The 19,771-nt window shown below is 37.3% G+C and overlaps 3 protein-coding genes and 1 long non-coding RNA gene across 4 annotated transcripts; 2 read left to right on the top strand and 2 right to left on the bottom strand.

Moving 5' to 3' along the window:
• Positions 1-1,286: 1,286 nt before the first annotated feature.
• On the top strand, positions 1,287-5,284 carry LOC104734064 (nucleosome assembly protein 1;2). Its single transcript, XM_087477264.1, is given in 13 exon segments — positions 1,287-1,574; positions 1,676-1,719; positions 1,899-1,994; positions 2,137-2,229; positions 2,463-2,550; positions 2,654-2,662; positions 3,529-3,581; positions 3,678-3,728; positions 3,730-3,846; positions 3,848-3,979; positions 4,067-4,249; positions 5,149-5,237; positions 5,281-5,284. Coding segments are annotated over 13 exon segments (1,005 nt in total). The 5' UTR covers positions 1,287-1,528.
• Positions 5,285-5,361: 77 nt separating this feature from the next.
• On the top strand, positions 5,362-5,706 carry LOC104734063 (uncharacterized). The gene is made up of 2 exons (XR_015574159.1): positions 5,362-5,509; positions 5,609-5,706. It is a non-coding gene; the product is annotated as an uncharacterized LOC104734063 (long non-coding RNA).
• Positions 5,707-15,470: 9,764 nt separating this feature from the next.
• Positions 15,471-16,438, bottom strand: LOC104733001 (ribulose bisphosphate carboxylase small subunit, chloroplastic 2). The gene is made up of 3 exons (XM_010452610.3): positions 16,213-16,438; positions 15,998-16,132; positions 15,471-15,850 (listed from the first exon to the last, which is right to left on the bottom strand). Exons 1-3 carry the CDS (start codon positions 16,381-16,383, stop codon positions 15,611-15,613), a joined length of 546 nt encoding a protein of 181 aa, XP_010450912.1. The 5' UTR covers positions 16,384-16,438; the 3' UTR covers positions 15,471-15,610.
• Positions 16,439-18,577: 2,139 nt separating this feature from the next.
• On the bottom strand, positions 18,578-19,557 carry LOC104733002 (ribulose bisphosphate carboxylase small subunit, chloroplastic 2). Its single transcript, XM_010452611.3, has 3 exons — positions 19,368-19,557; positions 19,153-19,287; positions 18,578-19,005 (listed from the first exon to the last, which is right to left on the bottom strand). The coding sequence occupies exons 1-3, from the start codon at positions 19,536-19,538 to the stop codon at positions 18,766-18,768; spliced, it is 546 nt and encodes a 181-aa protein (XP_010450913.1). The 5' UTR covers positions 19,539-19,557; the 3' UTR covers positions 18,578-18,765.
• Between the last annotated feature and the right edge of the window lie 214 nt (positions 19,558-19,771).

The raw sequence follows: 19,771 nt of genomic DNA on the forward strand, positions 1-19,771 counted from the left end.
TTCAAAGATGAAAATACAAATTTAATAAAACAATCGAAAACTACTCCAATAAATTTTAAAATACAGTATTAGAAAACGAAGATGCACATATTAATCTTCAATTTTTTTGGGTCAACATATGAATCTTACATATTCCAAACTGAAAAAGTAGAAAGTAGGAGTATATTTTGGTTTAAAAAAATAAAGAAATTTGTCTTTCCATTAAAAAAGTTTGGCCAGTAGAACAATGTTGAAAGCATTATTTTTGAATAAATTGTTTTGTTAGATGAATAATATGAGACGATCTATGTTTATATAGAAGTGAGTATTGACATTTTTTAGAATTCATAATTTTCTGTATATTTTCCTTAATCCCTTTTCTATTTAATGAGAAAATTTATTCCAATGAGCTCATTGTTTTTTTTTTTTTAAATTTCTTACTTCCCACTTTCTTGTAAGACTACGTTCGATGATAAGAACGCTTTCTATTTAGGTTATCTAGTGTTATATAATCTCTGTTGTTATCTTGAATTTGTGTATTTATCTATTTTTTTATGCTACATTTCCTACAAATTAATAGAAATAATAATAACACCATGAGAAATTTGTTAATTCCAAAAACTTTAGTTATTATGCATAAGAAACTTTGTTAACATTTCAAAGTCAAAAATTGCGTAGTATACATTATGAAATTGAGAAACGAAACAAAATTCAAAGAAACGACGACATAAATACATGATAATATTTAGGAATCTTTTTATATATTTGCTTTGATTAGACAACAAACAAATTTATTTCGAGACTTGTTCAAGAACAATAATGTGTCAAACAAAAGGTTAATTAAAAACTAAAGAAGAAAATTTTACCATAAAAACAAAGCTTGTCGAAATTATTTTGTTTGGTGAAAAATATGTCATCATCTATTTGCTTATATAGAGGGGTGTATTACAATCCTTTTTCTTTTAGGATTGACAAAGTTTTTTTTAATATAATAAGATTACATTTATCTTATACATCATTTTACCAAGCTTGAAAACTGTGATTTTTGATTGTTAAAATTGACAAATGTCATGATCTGATGAGTTACTAATTTTGATATGTGATATCTGATCGTTAAAATTGACACATGTCACAATATGATAAGTTACTAATTTATAATTTTTATTGTTAAAACTAACACATGTTATGATCTGATAAGTTTTTAACTTTGATATCTGATCGTTAAAACTAACACGTGTCACGATCTGGTGATTTACTAACTTTGAGAACCAAGCTCTATATATATAATAAGATTTGGTTAGAAAAAAACACCAAATTAATTATTTCTAATTGCTTCATCTTCTTCGACAAAATCATGGCATCCAAACATAAGAAACCATATTCTTGTTGGAGATGAGTGTCTTCTACATCTGCCGGAGAAAATTTCTCCGTAGCTATCCCCATGAGAGCCTACCTTAAGCATCGTTTTTTAGTCTTAAAAGAACAATGAAATTAATGCTGAGGTTTTAAGGTTTCTTATCTTCCTCCGCCAGATTCTTTTCGTGCGAAGATGAGCAACAACAAGGACAGCATGAACATGGCCGATCTCACCGCCGGTAACATATTTTATTTTAGACCGAGGCCTTGGGTGGGTTCTCTTTTTTTTTTTTGTTTTCTTGATTTATTGAAAAAAGCTTTTTTTTTGTTGTTGTTGTAGCTCTTAACGAGGAGGATCGTGCCGGGCTTGTTAATGATCTTAAGGTGAATTTTTTATTCACGATATGATTTGGAGATTGGGTTTTAGGGATTGATTTGATTATAAGAGAATACGAGTTTGTTTTTTAGGGATTGTCTCTGCATCTTAATTTGATTGTTTGAAAGTTTTGTGACTTTTGATAGCGCTATTGTACTATTTCCTGATTTTTGTGTGTTTGCTGCAGAACAAGTTGCAGAACTTGGCTGGAGAACACTCAGATGTCCTTGAGAACTTGACTCCGATAGTCAGGAAGCGTGTCGAGGTTCTAAGAGAGATCCAGGTTAGTAAAATTTTCATCTTTTAAATTTGTGATCTTTAATTTTGTATTTTGTTTGGATTGCTGTTGTTGTGTTCTGATGATATTTGGTGAAGTGAACAACAATTGTTTGATTCATTTTTCTTTCTGTATGAAACCTTTGCAGAACCAATATGATGAGATGGAAGCCAAATTCTTCGAAGAGAGGGCAGCTCTAGAAGCTAAATATCAAAAGCTATACCAGCCTTTGTATACCAAGGTTCGTAAACGGTCTTTGATGCTTTGAGCATCTTATGGTCTTTAATATCCTTTTATTAGAAATCTTTGTTGTGATACATGACACCTCAACTGCTGAAGGTTAAAAAATATTACTTCTCTCTGTTGGTACTTTCTCGTTAAAGATGCATGTTCTTTACTTTTTTTTCTACATCATTCGTGATTATAACTAATGGTAATGGTTTTCTTCTTTCCTAATTACCCAATCACATACAGCGATATTAGATTGTGAACGGCGTGGTTGAAGTTGAAGGTGTAGGGGAAGATGTAAAATCAGAACAAGGAAAAGAGAAAGCAGCTGAAAGTAATTTTATCAATTTACTCTGAAGTTTGTATATTTTATTAGGTTCTAATGATGATGATGAACACATGGCCTTTGTAAATGATATAAAATTGTCTTTCTTCAGAGAAAGGAGTGCCAGATTTCTAGCGGGAAAAATGTCATTAAAATCCCCAAGTCTACATTTTCGTTGATTTAAATCTCGAACTCTGCTTTTGGAGGAAAAAAACACTAATTATTTATTGACTTCCAAATAAATCGCAAACTCTCGTTGACTTAGCCTTTTGAGGCACAACGTTAAGTGGTCAAACAGAAAAATTAAACGGAGTTAATTATCTGTTAACAAGATCCGTTAATAGCAAAATGACGCTGTTTATAACACCCTAAAACCCCCCAAATTGAGAAATCGATTTTCAATTTCTCCAATTCACAAACCCTAATCGATCTAACCCTAGTCGAACATGATATCTTCGATGACGAGAAGATTCCAGATCTCTTTTTGTTATACATTGGAAGAACGGTCGACCAAGATTCTCTTCAGTTCTCGATGTAAAGATCGTTACACCGGCTCCACAAACACACTTCAATGGCACTCCACGGTCGAACGAAGCTACCACCGATGTCTTTGAGCTAGAACTCATCTCGTCAACTCGAAGAAGAAGAGAGAAACCGAAGAAGAAAATTGAAATTAAAGAAGAAAAGATAAATTGAGATCAATTAGGGTTTGTGAATTGAGAAAATTGAGAATCGATTTCTTAATTTGGGGGGTTTTAGGGTGTTATAAACAGCGTCATTTTGCTATTAACGGATCTCGTTAACAGATAATTAACCCCGTTTAATTTTTCCGTTTGACCACTTAATGTTGTGCCTCAAAAGGCTAGGTCAACAAGAGTTTGCGATTTATTTGGAAGTCAATAAATAATTGGTGTTTTTTTTCCTCCAAAAGCAGAATTTGGGATTTAAATCAACGAAAATGTAGACTTGGGGATTTTAATGACATTTTTCCCGAATTCTGGCTTATTGCATTGAAGAACAATGAAATTACTGCTCAGGAGGTTCATTATTAGACATTTCTTATTCTTTTTGGGTAATAAAAGGGCGATTCTCTATATTTTATCAGGTTCCTTATGTGTATTTTTCCATGGTTTTAGATAACTGAGCGAGATAAAGGGGCTCTCAAGTATCTTAAAGATATCAAGTGGGAGTAGGGTTGAAGAATCAAAAGGTTTCAAGCTTGAGTTTTCCTTTGATCAAAACCCTTACTTCAAGAACACTGTCTTGACCAAGACATATCCTCGAAAGTGTTTGACACAAAAGATTCTTAAAAAAGAAGCCAAAGAAAGGATCCAAAAACACTAAGCCGATCACTAAGACTGAGGACTGTGAGAGCTTCTTCAACTTTTTCACTCCACCCCAAGTTCCTGAAGACGATGAGGATCTTGATGATGAAATGGTATGTCCATCTCCCGTTGCAGTTTAACTTTTGATTCAGTACATAAGATTGTGTTAAACATTAATCTGATCATTGAATCTTGCACAGGCTGATGTACTCCAAGGCCAAATGGAACACGACTATGATATCGGGTTTGTACCTTTTTATTTCATCTTCTGTTCTCTTCACTTAATTCCTCAGTCAAAAGATCTGAGGCACATGTTTCATCTTCTGTTCTCTTCACTTAATTTTTCAGTCAAAGTTTCATCCCATCTCGCACGCTGTGTCATGGTTCACTGGTGAAGCTGTTGAGGCGGATGACCTTGATATGGAAGACCACGATGATGAGATTGAAGAGGATGAGGATGAGGATGAGGATGATGATGAAGAGGAAGAGGATGATGATGATGAAGAGGAAGAGGATGATGATGAAGAGGACGAGGATAATGACGAGGATGATGAAGGAAAGAAGAACAAAAAGAGGGTAATTACTGTTTATCCAAACTCGAGGTTCGGGTAGACACCTGGTGGTCTCTTTCGGGGTTGGATCAAGAGCAACTGTGTTGAATCACCTACGACATCTGCCCACCCATAATGTGCCTCTGCCCTTCACCAAAAACATGATCCAAAGATATATTAATAAAGCAAAAAATTAGATAATATGTTTAGATTTAAGCTCTCTCTCTTACTTATAGGACGTTTAGGTGTGTAAACTCGTCAATCTATGTTTTTGTTTTTAATACTGATTTTTAAGCTGTTGTGAGTGTCTTGACTTGTTTATATATTCGGTTTTTGTTGGTTTTTTAGTGGGACTGAAGTATCCCTGAGTGTTTTTGGGAGTATGGATGTTCTTGTGGCCCAGATACTTGGCTTCTTTCAAAATGTCTTTCTTTCTCTTCTGAATCCTTTTTTATCTTTTAAATACTGATTTCAACTGAACGTAAGTGTATGCTTATTGGTACTTAGTGTTCAGAATATGGGTTGATGTGACCATAGACATAACATTTCAAAAATACTGCTGCCAACTTGTTGTAGAACCAAAGATAAAGGGCATACATTTCGGAAAGAACGGTTCTGAATTCTAATGACGATTGGTCAGTTTGGGATGACTGATGTCTGAAGTCTTTGAGGGTTGCTGTTTAGTTAACAAGTAGTTCAAATTATTGTTTTTTCAAATTTCGTCTTCGTAGCTTATCATCAGTGAGATCGACGAAGCGGCTGCTACTCCTCTGCAGGCAGTGAAGCTCCTTGCTATGTATCTATCGAGTCCTGAAATAAGGTAATTTTGGAGATTTTGAGATGTTCTGATTCATGTTCTGTAGCTGAATTTAAGATTACTCTAGGATTTTGATTGCTAATTTTAGTGATATGCATTGTTTGAATATGTGATTTTGGTTAGGAATCAACCATCTCAAGCTTGAGGGAATGGTTGGCTGATCCAACTGTAGGAAACAATGCTACTATTAGGTTGGTTGCTGGTACTATATTCATGCATGAGGAAGACTACAACGAGGCTCTCAAGCATACTCATTCTGGAGGAACCATGGATCTGTAAGCTTTTTGATTTTTTTTGTTGTTGGATCTTGTCTTAGTGATTGTTAAGGTCTTACCATTACTCGGTAGCTGATGGTTGTTTATGCATATTTGTAGGCATGCTTTGAATGTTCAGATATTCATAAAGATGCATAGGTTAGATTATGCTGCGAAACAGCTGAGAGTGATGCAACAGATTGATGAAGACCACACACTCACTCAACTCGCGGCTCGGTGTCATGAATTACTGAAGCATGTTTAGTAATTATATTTAGCCTGCAGAGCTTTGGACATTGATGATATATCTTTTAAATTGGTACTGCCAGCCTTCTATCGCTTCACTTGAGTGTAGTCAGTTTTGCAAGTTTAGGTCCCTCATGATTGTTTAAGGTATCCTGTAATATCTACTTAGAAGCTATAAGGAGTAGAAGATGGAGCCTTTGCAGAAGATAAAAGAGTTGTAACAGAGAGAGATTTGTTTGGTTGTAATTAATAGAATTTTAGGGTGAATGTGAGGTTTTATGTACGACTAGATCTAAAGAATAGAAAATAGGGTTTAGAAATCTTCTCCAAAGTGTCAAGAAGGATTAGAGATCTTCTCCCTTTGCTCTCAATACTAAATAGTCTCAGAAAATAAAACTTATGTCTCTGGAGGCCGTGCCTCTAACTTAAATATCAAAATAAAACCCTAAAAGTCGGTTTAAAACAAAAAAGGAAAACTTGCGTTGGGGACTGGATTGGTCGATCTCGAAAGGATCAGTCGATCCGGAACGAATTTCTACTCTTACTCCATCTGCTGACTAGCTCGATCAGTCTTCAACCAATTTAGCTCCAGATGCATATTTTCACCTCCAAAACACTCAGTTTCCTTCCAAAGTCACCTAGAACCTGTAAAGACTCACACAAGACTAAAAAGACTCTAAAAGCACACTTGCACCTAACAAAAGACTCAAAACAAGTGTAAAAACTATAGCTAAAACCCTATAAAATGCAGACACATCAGCCATACTCGCAAAACCCCGAACAAACCTCCTGTAGTAACCTGCTAACCCCAGGAAACTCCGAATCTCAGTGGCACTCTGCGGCCTCGGCCACTCCCTAATGGACTGAATCTTCTCTGGGTCCACTGAAACTCCCTCTGCAGAAACAATGCGTCGTAAGAACCCCATCTCACGCTGCCAGAAACTGCACTTACTCAGCTTAGCAAATAACTTCTGCTCCCGCAGCTTCTCCAACACTGCTCTCAAATGTACTGCATGCTCCTCAGGACTCTTAGAATATACCAGGATGTCGTCGATGAAAATGATGACTGACACGTCCAAAAACTCCTGGAACACGATGTTCATCAATCTCATAAACACAGCTGGCGCATTTGTCAACCCAAACGGCATCACCACAAACTTGTAGTGCCCATATCTCGTCCTGAAGGCTGTCTTCCTCACATCTGCCTCATATATAGGAATCTGATGATAACCTGAAGCCAAGTCGATCTTGGAGAACCAAGTAGCACCCCTCAACTGATCCAACAACTCATCAATCCTCGGGAGAGGGTACTTGTTTTTCACAGTAACTCGGTTCAAACCCCGATAGTCAATACACAACCGAAAACTCCCATCCTTCTTCTTAACAAACAGCACCGGAGCTCCCCACGGTGAACAACTAGGACGGATAAAACCCTTGCCCAACAAATCCTCCAGCTGCTTCTTCAGCTCTGCCATCTCTGCTGGAGCCATCCTGTAAGGAGCCTTGGATAACGGCATCGTCCCCGGTTCCAGCTCAATAGTAAAAGGATCCAACCGAGATGGTGGTAATCCCTGCAATGACTGGAACACATCCTCAAAGTCCTCCACAACCGAAATACCGCTAACCGTAGACTTCCCCACTGACTCTGGCATAGATATAGTAACCAGATAGGCCTCACGGCCCTTCTCGATCATCTTCCCTGCCTGAACGGCTGAGATCACGAGACTCCCCGAAGTCGGTCTAATACCCTGAAAAACCAACTTCCCTCCTGGACGCTCAAACTCCACTCTACCCTGATAGCAATCCAAATGCACCTTATACCGATGCAACCAATCCATACCAAGAATAACGTCATACAACTCCACTGGACTGATAAGCAAATCCGCTGGCCACGACTCTCCTGCGATCTGAATATCAACTCCTCCAGCTCGTTCAATAACCCTCAGGAACTTGCCTCCAGCAACTCTGACAACTCCTGAACGCTCTCCAGAATCCCCTCTGATCCCTGCACTCTCGGCACACTCCGGAGTAATGAAGCTATGAGAAGCTCCGGAATCAAACATAACATGGGACTTAAACCCGCCCACCAACAAGGTCCCTACACAAACCTCATGTCTTGAGAACCTAACACTTGACCACAAACAAAAACAAATATAATCTGAACTATTGAATTGACTAAGTTCGAATCTCAAAAGTTATACCTGTGATCGCTCCTGCACTAGTGCCACCGGCTGCACACTGTGCTGCCCACCCTGCTGCACCCCTGGCTGAGCTCCAGCCTGCAACACTGCTACTGCCCTCTGCTGCAACTTGGGACAACGAGGCTTGATGTGCCCCGTCTCTCTGCAGTAGTAACACACTCGAGTATCTATCCGCGGCTCCGTCACCGCCCGCTGCTCTGTCACTGCCCGCTGCTCACCTCTCTGTGGACAGCTAGTCGCCTTGTGGTCCCTGCTACCACACCCAAAGCATCTCGCACCCCCGTGCCTCGATCTCTGCATAACATCAAACTTCCTCTTCTGCCCCTGCGCAGGCTTGCCGCCCTTGCTAGGAACAGAAAGCGGCTGAGACTGCTGTGGCTGCACCGAAGAACTGACCACAACCACCTGTGAGCTCAAGTCATCCTCTATCCCAGCTGCAACCTCAACCAACTCTGCTCTCATAGCATAGCTCCTCACTCTGCACCGAGTCCTCAAATCATCTCGCAGAGCCAACAAAAACCTCCGCACCTGAGCCCACTCTGGCTCCCATGCCCTGCCTGCATACCCCACAAGCCGACTGAACTCTGCATCCAGCTCCCGCACTGTACGGTCCCCCTGAGTCAAACCCAAGAACCGTGCCTCCATACGATCAAGAGCCTCCTGAGGAAAATACTTGGAGTTAAACTCCCACACAAAATCTCCCCAAGACATACCCCGATGCACCCTCCGTGCTGTCACCGACCTCCACCACACACGAGCATCTCCTGACAAGTAAAACACTGCCAGATCCACCCTGTACCGGTCGGGACACCTAAGCGAAAGGAAAATATCCTCCATCCGCTCTCTCCACTCATCCGCTACACTCGGATTGGTACATCCTGAGATATACCCCGCTCCCACATGCCGCAGCTGCTCCATCATCCGCACATACTGAGCATCCACTACCTCGGCCCCCGGCTGCACACCTGCCTGCAAACCTGCCACAGGCTGCACCGCTGGACCCTGCCCACCACCCACGGGCGGCACTACTGGATCCTGCCCACCAACCACTGGCGGCACTACTGGATCCTGCCCACCAACCACTGGCGGCACAACTGCTGGAAGTCGCTGCAAAACCTGAGCTAGCAAGTCCATCAAGACATCCTCCCTGCCCGGAGCACCCTCAGCTGCAACCCCCACACCCAGGGCAACACCGTGACCGACACCGGGCCCATCCGCCCTGCCGTCACCCAAACCAGCCTAGTCTCCAGACACACTAGGATGAACCTGTGACTCCGCCACCTCCTCACTGGCCATGCTCTGGGTCACACTCACACTGGCCTCAGGAACCTGACCCCGTCCCCGACCACGACCACGCCCACGACCACGACCACGACCGCGAACTACAGCATCCTCACCTCTAACCATCTGTATCATCCAAGAACAGAAGGCTAAGCAAACAATAATTCTAATACACAAAAACACAACTTACCGTGGAACCACAAAACAGGCTCGAAGAGGATGTTCTAGGACTTCATGCCACACACCATTGACCGACTCACACAATCAATCATAGCATGGAATCCTAAACATCAACAGCAAAAGCACAATGAACCCTAGACCTAGAACCGTAATGGCTCTGATACCAAAATGAAACAACCCTTCCCGTTTTTTTTTATATACCTTAATTTACTAGTGGTCCCATACCCACTAACATCCTAACAACAATCAATAACCGCGGATAACCAAATAAAACAATTCCATTAATCCAATAAAATTCCAACATAAATAATCCAATAACCAATAACACCATAATCCAAACAAGGAAATAACCAAAAGCTAACATCCTACAATGTTCCAATGACTTAATCTAGCAACCTAACAACAGCTAGATCACAATCAATCAAGCCTCTAGAACATCCTCCTCCTCATTGCCTTTGATTCCACGATCACACTTTGCCTTTACCTGCACACCACAAACAACAATTGAGATGCGTAAGTATTATCATAAATACTTAGTGAGGCCGTCCTCCCATCTACTGGGTTATACACACAAGCATATGAGACTCCCAAGTCAACAAACAACAAGAACATAATCAATACATCAAACCAGGAAAACAAGACTCGGCAGGTACTAGTGTCGACCGATGCTAACTCGGTGTCGACCGATGCTACAGGAACTGGTGCCGACCGATGCTGAATGGTGCCGATTGATGCTACTCAAGACGGTGCCGATCGATGCTCCTCAAGAGTGGTATCGATCGATACCTCTTCTGCAGGCACGATCCGCGCGAAACTCAGCGACGAACTCCGATTCCAATCAACACAAATTCGACTCCAAACACATCTAACCATCTCGGAATGCACTAGAAATCACAAATACAATGTACCCAAGCAAGCAAACACCACAAACCACAAGGAATCACACAAAACAAAGGAGATCTCATGCTTAGATCAACCATGGTCAAGCACTCACCTCAAAATACAGAAGGAAAAGGTCGAAGAACAGTAGAGCAACTCCTTAGGAAGCTTCTCCTTCGTTCCCAGCAACAGAAAACTCAAGAATAGCCAGCAATCTCACTAAATCTCTCTTAGGAATCCCAAGAACACACTTTTCTCCCTTTTTCTCTCCCAAAACACAAAACGGCGACAGAGGAAAAAGACTAAACCCTTATTTTGTCGATTTCCCCTTTAAATACCCGGTTAAACCACTAATCAAACCATCCCAATCGAAAAATCGTGAATTAAATCAAACCGGCCGAACCCTGAAATTAGTGGTGTCGATCGATGCCACTAGGGTGTCGATCGACACTCCTCCCAAAATCACAAAATCTGGTTCGCGGATGTTACACTAACATACGATTGAAAACCCTAATTTCCCTGTCTCACTTTATTTTTTCACGGCTTATATCTATTTTTTTAGTTTCACTTGTGGGGTTTTTACTCAACTATTATAGATTTTCATCTCAACATCTGATTTCTAACTTAAAAACCTATAAAAAGTGAGTTATATAGATCCCCCAATAAGTCTATCGCAACTCTATACTGTCTTTTCCATCTCAAACAAATTCGTATTATTCCAGTAAGACTTTACAGCTGTCAAAAATGCCTACTTAATCTACCACAAAATAGAAGTCTACCAGTACACTACTAAAACTATTTTAAAAAACAAGGAAAATATATCAAATATATCTGTTAAGGACTAAGTCTGTCACATATATCTGTCGCAACGGGTCATTAGTCTACCATAAATATCTTTCCCACCTTTTAAGTCTATCATCAAAGGCAGTTCCTCTACCAACTTAATCTAACACAATCATATATTTATCTAATTAATCTACCTTAACCATAAGTGTACCATCTACAATTAAGTATACCAATTAAATCTAACATACCCCTTCAATCTGCCATCTTAATATACCAACTATAACTACCGACTTTATGTACCAGAAAAATGTACCGTCAAAGAACCGGTAGACTTTCTCCCAGTTCCCAATGTTTTTTATTTTCCACTAATGGCATTAGCCGTAATTGTGTTTTTTTCTCAATACTAGTTCCAGGGGTACTATGGGTACATAATTTATTTTAGTAATTAACAACAATTGTGTGCTACTCTTGTAATAAAGAAACTTTTATGTAATATTATAAGGGAAAATGACACCAAAACCCACTTTGGGGGTGAGTTCTTCCAGCAAAACCCACTTTCCACTCATGCTATACTTTCTTAAGTTTTTGCCTTATGTGGCCATATTCCTATTACATTTTTGCCCTTCTCCTCTTTTTCTCCTTTTTTCTCTTTTTTTTTTTTTTTTATTGTTAACACTTTAAATGGTTATCATAAAACAAATTGTCTATTTATTTATATAAAATATGTTATGATTATATATTTTCTACATTTTAAGATACATATTGCTATATTTTTTATGAATTTTTAGATTATACAGTATCCATTTGTCGTTGAACATTTGTTCAATGATAAGTGGATAATCAATTGCAGTATTGTTAATAGATAGTTACTTGTGTTTATTCATACAAAATATACATACATAAATTTGGTTAGATCTTTATCTATAGCATATTATCCATAACACAACATAGACCAAATAAGTAGAAAACCCTTTAATTCTAAATTTTAAATCCTAGAACATAAACCCTTGAACCCAAAACCAAAACTATTCACTTTAAAAAAAAGTAAACAAAGTTTAGTGGATAGAAAAACTATGGATAGGTCTCCATGGATTTACAAAGCATATCTAGACATTAAGATTCATGATTTTCATTCAAACCCATCCAAAACGTGCAGATACTTAAACAAAAGTTCTCTGTGAACTTGATGCACTTGAAAAGAAACCCATTATATCTCAATGGACAAACATCAATCATTTATTTAGAGTCAAACGAGTTTTAAAGCTGAAGAATAACAGTTGAATGGTGGCTATGGATGTGATCATGTGGATATTTTTTTTTGTGGATACCAATGTAGACAGACCAAAGAATCATCATACAACATCCACACAATTAAATCCATAGACACCATGAGCTCCTTGCTTCATGTTTTGTGTTAGTCCAGAAACATATACACTCATAAGTGGTTAATAAACAAAATAAAAATTAACAACATTGATTTATTTAGAACATTGAATATCAATCATGTGGATTAGTAGTTATGGATACTTATCTTATAATATCTTGCTCATTCTTTACATGAGCAGAAATTTGTCCAAGATAAATTAGCCACATAAATTTCTTTTAGCTAAATGTTTTTGTATTATTTTCAGCTAGAAGTAGGTATATTAGAACTTAGAAGTGTCACTAGAAGCATACTACACAATAAACATGGTCATTATTAATCTCAAAGCCTATCCATCAAACTCTGACCACGTGGACAAACAATCCAGATGAAATTTATTGACAAGTTTGTTGCATGTTCAAACATCACCATAGTAGTGACACTTAGATGTCTTTTAGCCAAATATTTTTGTACTATTTTTAAGCTAGAAGTAGAGATATTAGAACTTAGAAGTGTCACTAGAAGCATACTACACAATAAACATGGTCATTATTAATCTCTAAGCCTATCCACCAAACTCTGACCACGTGGACAAGCAATCCAGATGAAATTTATTGACAAGTTTGTTGCATGTTCAAACATCACCATAGTTTAGGGTTTAGACTTTAGATGGTATATAGATTCAATGTCTATGTTTTGAGTTCAAGTTGTATTGTCTAAGGTTCAAGGTGTAGGGTTTAGGGGTTAAAGTTAAAAGTTTAGGGTTTAGGTATGTGGATGATGTGTCTATATTTTTAATTCATGGTTTAGGATTTAGGGTTCAAGGTGTATGGTTTAGGGTTTAGGATTTAAGATTTAGGGTATAGAGTTTACGTTTTTGGACTTATATGGATTTAGTGTCTATGTGATGTTATGGTTACGAGCTAAGGATATATCTAACCAAATTTTAATGGTAGAAAAGGTGGATGGACGTTAAAGTAAACCCTAAACATGGTGATGTTTTAGGGTTTAGAGTTTAGGATTTATGACTTATGTGGATTTAGGGTTTAAGATACAACGACAACATCAAATCCATATATTCATGGTTATGTGGATACCAATAAAATTTGGGGGTTCTAGAGATTTAGGGTTTAGGATACAACGACAATATCAAATCCATGTATTTGTAGTCATGTGGATACCAATAGAATTTTTGGGTTATAGAGATTTATGGTTTATGATACAACGATAGTATCAAATCCATATATTTGTGGTCATGTAGATACCTATAGAATTTGTGGATTCTTGAGATTTAGGGTTTAGGATCAACAACAACATCAAATACATATATTCATGGTCATGTGGATACCAATAGAACTTGTGGGTACTAGTAACACATGACCATAAATGTGGGTATTAATAACACATCAAAGTTTGTTATCAAATCTATGACCATAATTATGGTACTAGCAACACATCAAATCCATATATTCATAGTCATGTGGATACCAACTGAATTTACGGGTTCTAGAGATTTAGGGTTTATGATACAACGACAACATCAAATCCATATATTCATGTTCATGTGGATACCAATATAATTTTGGGGTACTGGTAACAAATCAAAGTTTTCTTAAAACTTATTTAAATAGATAACTATTTATGAATGCAATATTTTGTTAATCCATCATGCATCTAATTTAAGCTTAAAGTATGTGGACAAACAATATATTTCATATTGAAATTTTAGTTAAATAAATTCATTAATTTCTAAATTATTTAATTAATTTAGTTTGAACTTAGAAATTGTTGATTTGACTATGAACACCAATTCAATTGTATTTGATTTAGATTAGATTCATGAATTTTTTTTTGTGGAAAGAAAAAATATTGAAAGGTGCAAAAAATATTTATTTACAAGTTGCTTAACTTTTTTTTTTGTTTGTCAACAACTAAAGTTACTAAACGTAAAATTTAGTATGTTGATCACCAACTAAAGTTACTAAACTTAAAATTTAGTAATGAAAATAAAAAAATGTTAAAGAAAAAAAATATTAAAAAAGAAAGAGAAAAGTTAGAGAGAGAGATGAGAAGGAAACAAAAATAAAAAGTAGAAAGAGAAGGTTAGTTTAGTTATAGGGTGTAAGATGTAATTTTACAGGTAGAAAGTATAGAGAGAATGAAAAGTGGGTTTTGGTGGTATTTGTTTGCGAGAAAGTGGATGTGGGTGGAAATATCCCATATTATTATAACTTTCCCTTCTTTTGACCAAAAAAGGTTCTTTTGACCCAAAAAAGGAATAAAAGACTATTTAATTTAGTATTTCTTTTTGTTTGAAGAGTCAAGTTTGAACAAAAAGCTACCGTTACTCATTTGATGATTTTTCTTGTGGTTTACATAGAGTCATTTAACGCACAAGTTTCACACTGATATTTGAGATCATTAATAAGATAGATGGACTTAATCATAAATTTAAAATTGAGCTCTTATCCACAAGCCTATCTTCTGAATGGCACTGGGCACACCGTCCACAAATGTGTCTATCATAGATTTCAAGTGGACCAGCCTTTTCTTTATGGTTTTAACTATTAAACTATCTGTAAATGAGATTTACGAACATATGTTTCACTGTCGTTATAAAGAAAAATTACTTTAATACTTATATAAGAAAAAATAATAAATTAAAAAGTTAAATTTTGTTCCTATTAAAAACACTGGAAAAATAAGAATATGAATCCATATGTCGTCATCTTTTATGTATAATACTAGTAGAGCTAGTCATAAACTACCAAGAATATTGTAAATGTATGTACCATAGGATAGGAAGCTTGTGAAAGAAAAAATCAATGATGATGACTAGTGTATGAAATTCTACATAAACCGAGTATGATACTTTCTAACATCTAAGGATAAATGATACTTACACTCTATGTGAATGTACAATGTTTTCTTACTAACGTTATCCAACAATAAGTTTTTTTCTTCAATTATCTTTCGTCTATTTTCATATCGCAACAAATATTGGAAACCTAATCGATCATCGGAATAAAAAATCAAGACGCAGAGATATAGAAATTACATTATTCATAAATCAGACATTTGACAATCGGATATAGAAAATGTCTCAGAAACAGAAAAAAAAAAAAACACAGACAATAGGAAATGAAATGAGTAGAGACAATATATATGACTTTTTGAGAAAAGGAATTAAGCACCGGTGAAGCTTGGGGGCTTGTAGGCGATGAAACTGATGCATTGGACTTGACGGTTGTTGTCGAATCCGATGATCCTAATGAAGGCGTTAGGGTACTCCTTCTTGCACTCTTGCACTTCCTTCAACACTTGAGCGGAGTCAGTGCATCCGAACAATGGAAGCTTCCACATTGTCCAGTACCGTCCATCGTAGTATCCGGGTGTGCTTCCGTGCTCACGGTACACAAATCCGTGCTATACACACATCGTAAAACCATTCAATACAATTGGTATTGGACGATGATTCACAATGTTTTTCGGTTTAGAAAATCCGACTATTGACTTTGGTTTCTTGCAGTGTAAGTAAAATTAGAGACAAAGGAAGAGTTGTGTGTTAATTACCTCCAACTCGAATTCAACACAAGGAATCCACTTGTTGCGGAGAAGGTAGTCAACTTCCTTACCCAATTCGACATCGGTAAGGTCAGGAAGGTAAGATAAAGTCTCAAACTTCTTCTTTCCAATTGGTGGCCACACCTATATAATCCCAATTCCAATTATTTTCAGTTTTGTTCAATTACACGTGACAAACGAGTGTTATTATCAATGACATTTACCTTCATGCAGCTAACTCTTCCGCCGTTGCTTGCGATGGAAGTAATGTCGTTGTTCGCCTTGCGGGTGACGGGGAAAGCAGCGGATGACTTCAAGCCGGTGAATGGAGCGACCATGGTGGCTTGAGCTGGGGTGGTAACTACAGCAGCGGAGGAGAGCATAGAGGAAGCCATTGGTACTTCTTGTTGTTGTTTCTCTTCTTCTTTAGCTCTTTTCTCTTACTTGTTTGTTTTGTCTATTGGTTTGGTCATGTTTATATAGTGAAAACCATAAGAGGCAAAAAGCCCTAATGATCAAAGGGTCCAGGATTCATGATAACGTGGTTAACTGCCACAGGATTAAGGAAAGGTGTTGACACCCTTATCGATTCGGACCACTAGGATAAGGCCATGTGGCAGAAAACTCCATTATCTTATCTTTCTCTTGTGAGGAAACCAGTGAAGTGTGTATGGTTACTGGTCTCCACTTGATCGGTTGCTTTTGGCTCCTTCCTTTTGGAGAAATTAAATTAGACGCATGCCCTTAAAATTTATTGTTTTTGGACCTTTTATCTACCATGAATGATTTAGCTTGGCTTAACTTGGTGAATTAATAAGGCCGCATTTATAAAACAGATATGAGAAAGTTGGGAATTCAGTACTGCTTCGGTTTTATTTTTAAACGAAGAAGATGAAGAGAGAACAAAAAAATATAGTGTATAGAGTTTTATCTCATATATAATTGAGTATAATATGAGGTAAATTGTTTTTTAAATCTTGGAAAACCTTAAATTTTGTAGGACCATATCCACGGTTAAGCTCGTAAAAGTCGTTGGTTTGATCAAGGGAAGGGAGAAACCGAACATATTCTTTCCATCCAACGTTTTAAGTACCGGAGTAGAGGACATGATCAGGGGAAGAAAAGACACAATCTACGTCGAGGACGTCTGTGAATAGAAAGATCGGACTAGACCATCCCCTATTCGATCGGAAGGATATCAACACCGATGGTGTTATGAAATTTGGGTGCAAACAATGCAATTTCCACTTCTGTAAATATCAAACTAGTTTAACTGTCAATATTTCTACAATTTCTACTAACATTTGTAATCATTAAATAAGATCTTCTATTTTATTAAGAGCAATTATGTTTTACCTCGTATTGAATAAAACTGGGTTTTTAATTTTATTTGAAGGGCCATTGTCGTTTTACAATTATTCTTTATCACAATTTTGTATTTATTTTAACAAGAATAATTTTTTAACAAGAAATGGTAGTTAAACAGATTGCGTGACACAAAATTTTACGTCGCCCCATAATACGAAAGGTACTAAACGATGCCATATTATTAGGGTCAGTTTATTAACGACATTAACCGATATAAAAACTGACGTTAAAAGCCTTGTTCTTTTGTAGTGCGGCCACCATGTCAGTTTAATCATATACGCAACAACGGATCATGAGGAATGAACATAACTCATTTCAATGGACGGTGTGGAACCGAGGCAAGAAGTCAGTCAAGTCACTGATCACCTTAAAGCTCTTCATTAACATGTCCCCCATTTAAATCATATGAGAAGCAGCGTCACCAAACCTTGTCATGGATAATAGCTCTCCCGGCCCCTTTTTGTTCTATACGCTATTAATTGTCTTTTTAAGTCCTACTTTTTGGTTTTTTTTTTTTTTTTTTTTTTTTTTTAAACTTGGATTTTATCTGACTCCGAAAGATGAGAATTAAATCCAGGATATGGACAAAATGGTCCGTAATTTCCATTTGTTTATATATTAAATTTATGTGTTTATCTTTGAATTTTGCACATTGTGTGTATTCTGTTTGCATTGAAAAGTCCAAAAACATTTGATTTTTTTTTAAAGAAAACTACATTTAGATTATTATAAATTCACATTGTTCAACTTATAACTTATATAACCAATGATCTAATTTAACGTAAACCAGTTTTCAGGATTTAGCAAATTCATGCTCGATTAATTTAAGTCTTACTTGATCCGTGCGTGTTATGATGATATCTCAGTATTTTTAGGACTTGAACTAAACTTAATATCCAACTAAGCAGTTTGGAATACATGTTTTCAGTCTTAAGAGATACATTTGGTTGGATTTCCTTTACGTCTTTCATTACCTTTCGCTAGCTCTACTGACTATTTTCATCTTTAAAATAGCTAAATCCTCTTACTTAAACTTTAGTTTTTAATCATGGAGGGTCGATTGATTGAGGCATTTTTGTGATGTAGCAAACACTTTTCTCTTTCTATAGAGATTAATGGTTTAGTCTAGTGAAAAAAAAGAGTAATTATTAGGGGGGTTTAGAGGAACCAACTTGTTGTGTAAAGAAACTGAAACGAAAATAAAAGGGCTAAGAGCAAAAGTGAAATTAAATGAGTAGATATTATAAAAGGGAAATCGATACATAAAAATAACCTTCAACATTTTCATTTTCAGAAGATAATCTCTCAACTTTGAAGTCGGCTAATTAAATTCTTAAATAGTTAAATTTGCGTTGACCACACAGAATTAATTTCTGACATGATCAACGTCGAATATTCAAGAAAGGGAATTAAGCACCGGTGAAGCTTGGGGGCTTGTAGGCGATGAAACTGATGCATTGGACTTGACGGTTGTTGTCGAATCCGATGATCCTAATGAAGGCGTTAGGGTACTCCTTCTTGCACTCTTGCACTTCCTTCAACACTTGAGCGGAGTCAGTGCATCCGAACAATGGAAGCTTCCACATTGTCCAGTACCGTCCATCGTAGTATCCGGGTGTGCTTCCGTGCTCACGGTACACAAATCCGTGCTATACACACATCGTAAAACCATTCAATACAATTGGTATTGGACGATGATTCACAATGTTTTTCGGTTTAGAAAATCCGACTATTGACTTTGGTTTCTTGCAGTGTAAGTAAAATTAGAGACAAAGGAAGAGTTGTGTGTTAATTACCTCCAACTCGAATTCAACACAAGGAATCCACTTGTTGCGGAGAAGGTAGTCAACTTCCTTACCCAATTCGACATCGGTAAGGTCAGGAAGGTAAGATAAAGTCTCAAACTTCTTCTTTCCAATTGGTGGCCACACCTATATAATCCCAATTCCAATTATTTTCAGTTTTGTTCAATTACACGTGACAAACGAGTGTTATTATCAATGACATTTACCTTCATGCAGCTAACTCTTCCGCCATTGCTTGTGATGGAAGTAATGTCGTTGTTGGCTTTGCGGGTGACGGGGAAAGCAGCGGATGACTTCAAGCCGGTGAATGGAGCGACCATGGTGGCTTGAGCCGGGGTGGTAACCACAGCAGCGGATGAGAGCATAGAGGAAGCCATTAGTACTTCTTGTTGATACTCTTCTTCTTTTGCTCTTTTCTCTTACTTACTTGTCTGTCAATTGATTTGGTCATCTTTATATAGTAAGAACTGCAAGAGGCAAAAAGCCCTACAATGATCAAAGGGTCCATAATTGATGATACCGTCATTAGCTGCCACAGAATTAAGGAAAGGTGTTGACACCCTTATCGATATGGGCCACTAAGATAAGGCCATGTGGCAGAAAACTCCAT

This window comes from Camelina sativa, chromosome 12, assembly GCF_030686135.1.
Source record: "Camelina sativa cultivar CO46 ecotype springtype chromosome 12, ASM3068613v1".
In the NCBI taxonomy this organism is placed as follows: Eukaryota; Viridiplantae; Streptophyta; class Magnoliopsida; order Brassicales; family Brassicaceae; genus Camelina; species Camelina sativa.

Bases quoted from the DNA above. Each gene is read 5' to 3' on its own strand.
- LOC104733001 (XM_010452610.3), bottom strand. From the start codon at position 16,383: ATGGCTTCCTCTATGCTCTCCTCCGCTGCTGTAGTTACCACCCCAGCT. The intron at 16,133-16,212 runs GTAAATGTCATT...GGGATTATATAG, and splicing joins GAAGAGTTAGCTGCATGAAG to GTGTGGCCACCAATTGGAAA. The intron at 15,851-15,997 runs GTAATTAACACA...ATGTGTGTATAG, and splicing joins GTGTTGAATTCGAGTTGGAG to CACGGATTTGTGTACCGTGA.
- LOC104733002 (XM_010452611.3), bottom strand. From the start codon at position 19,538: ATGGCTTCCTCTATGCTCTCATCCGCTGCTGTGGTTACCACCCCGGCT. The intron at 19,288-19,367 runs GTAAATGTCATT...GGGATTATATAG, and splicing joins GAAGAGTTAGCTGCATGAAG to GTGTGGCCACCAATTGGAAA. The intron at 19,006-19,152 runs GTAATTAACACA...ATGTGTGTATAG, and splicing joins GTGTTGAATTCGAGTTGGAG to CACGGATTTGTGTACCGTGA.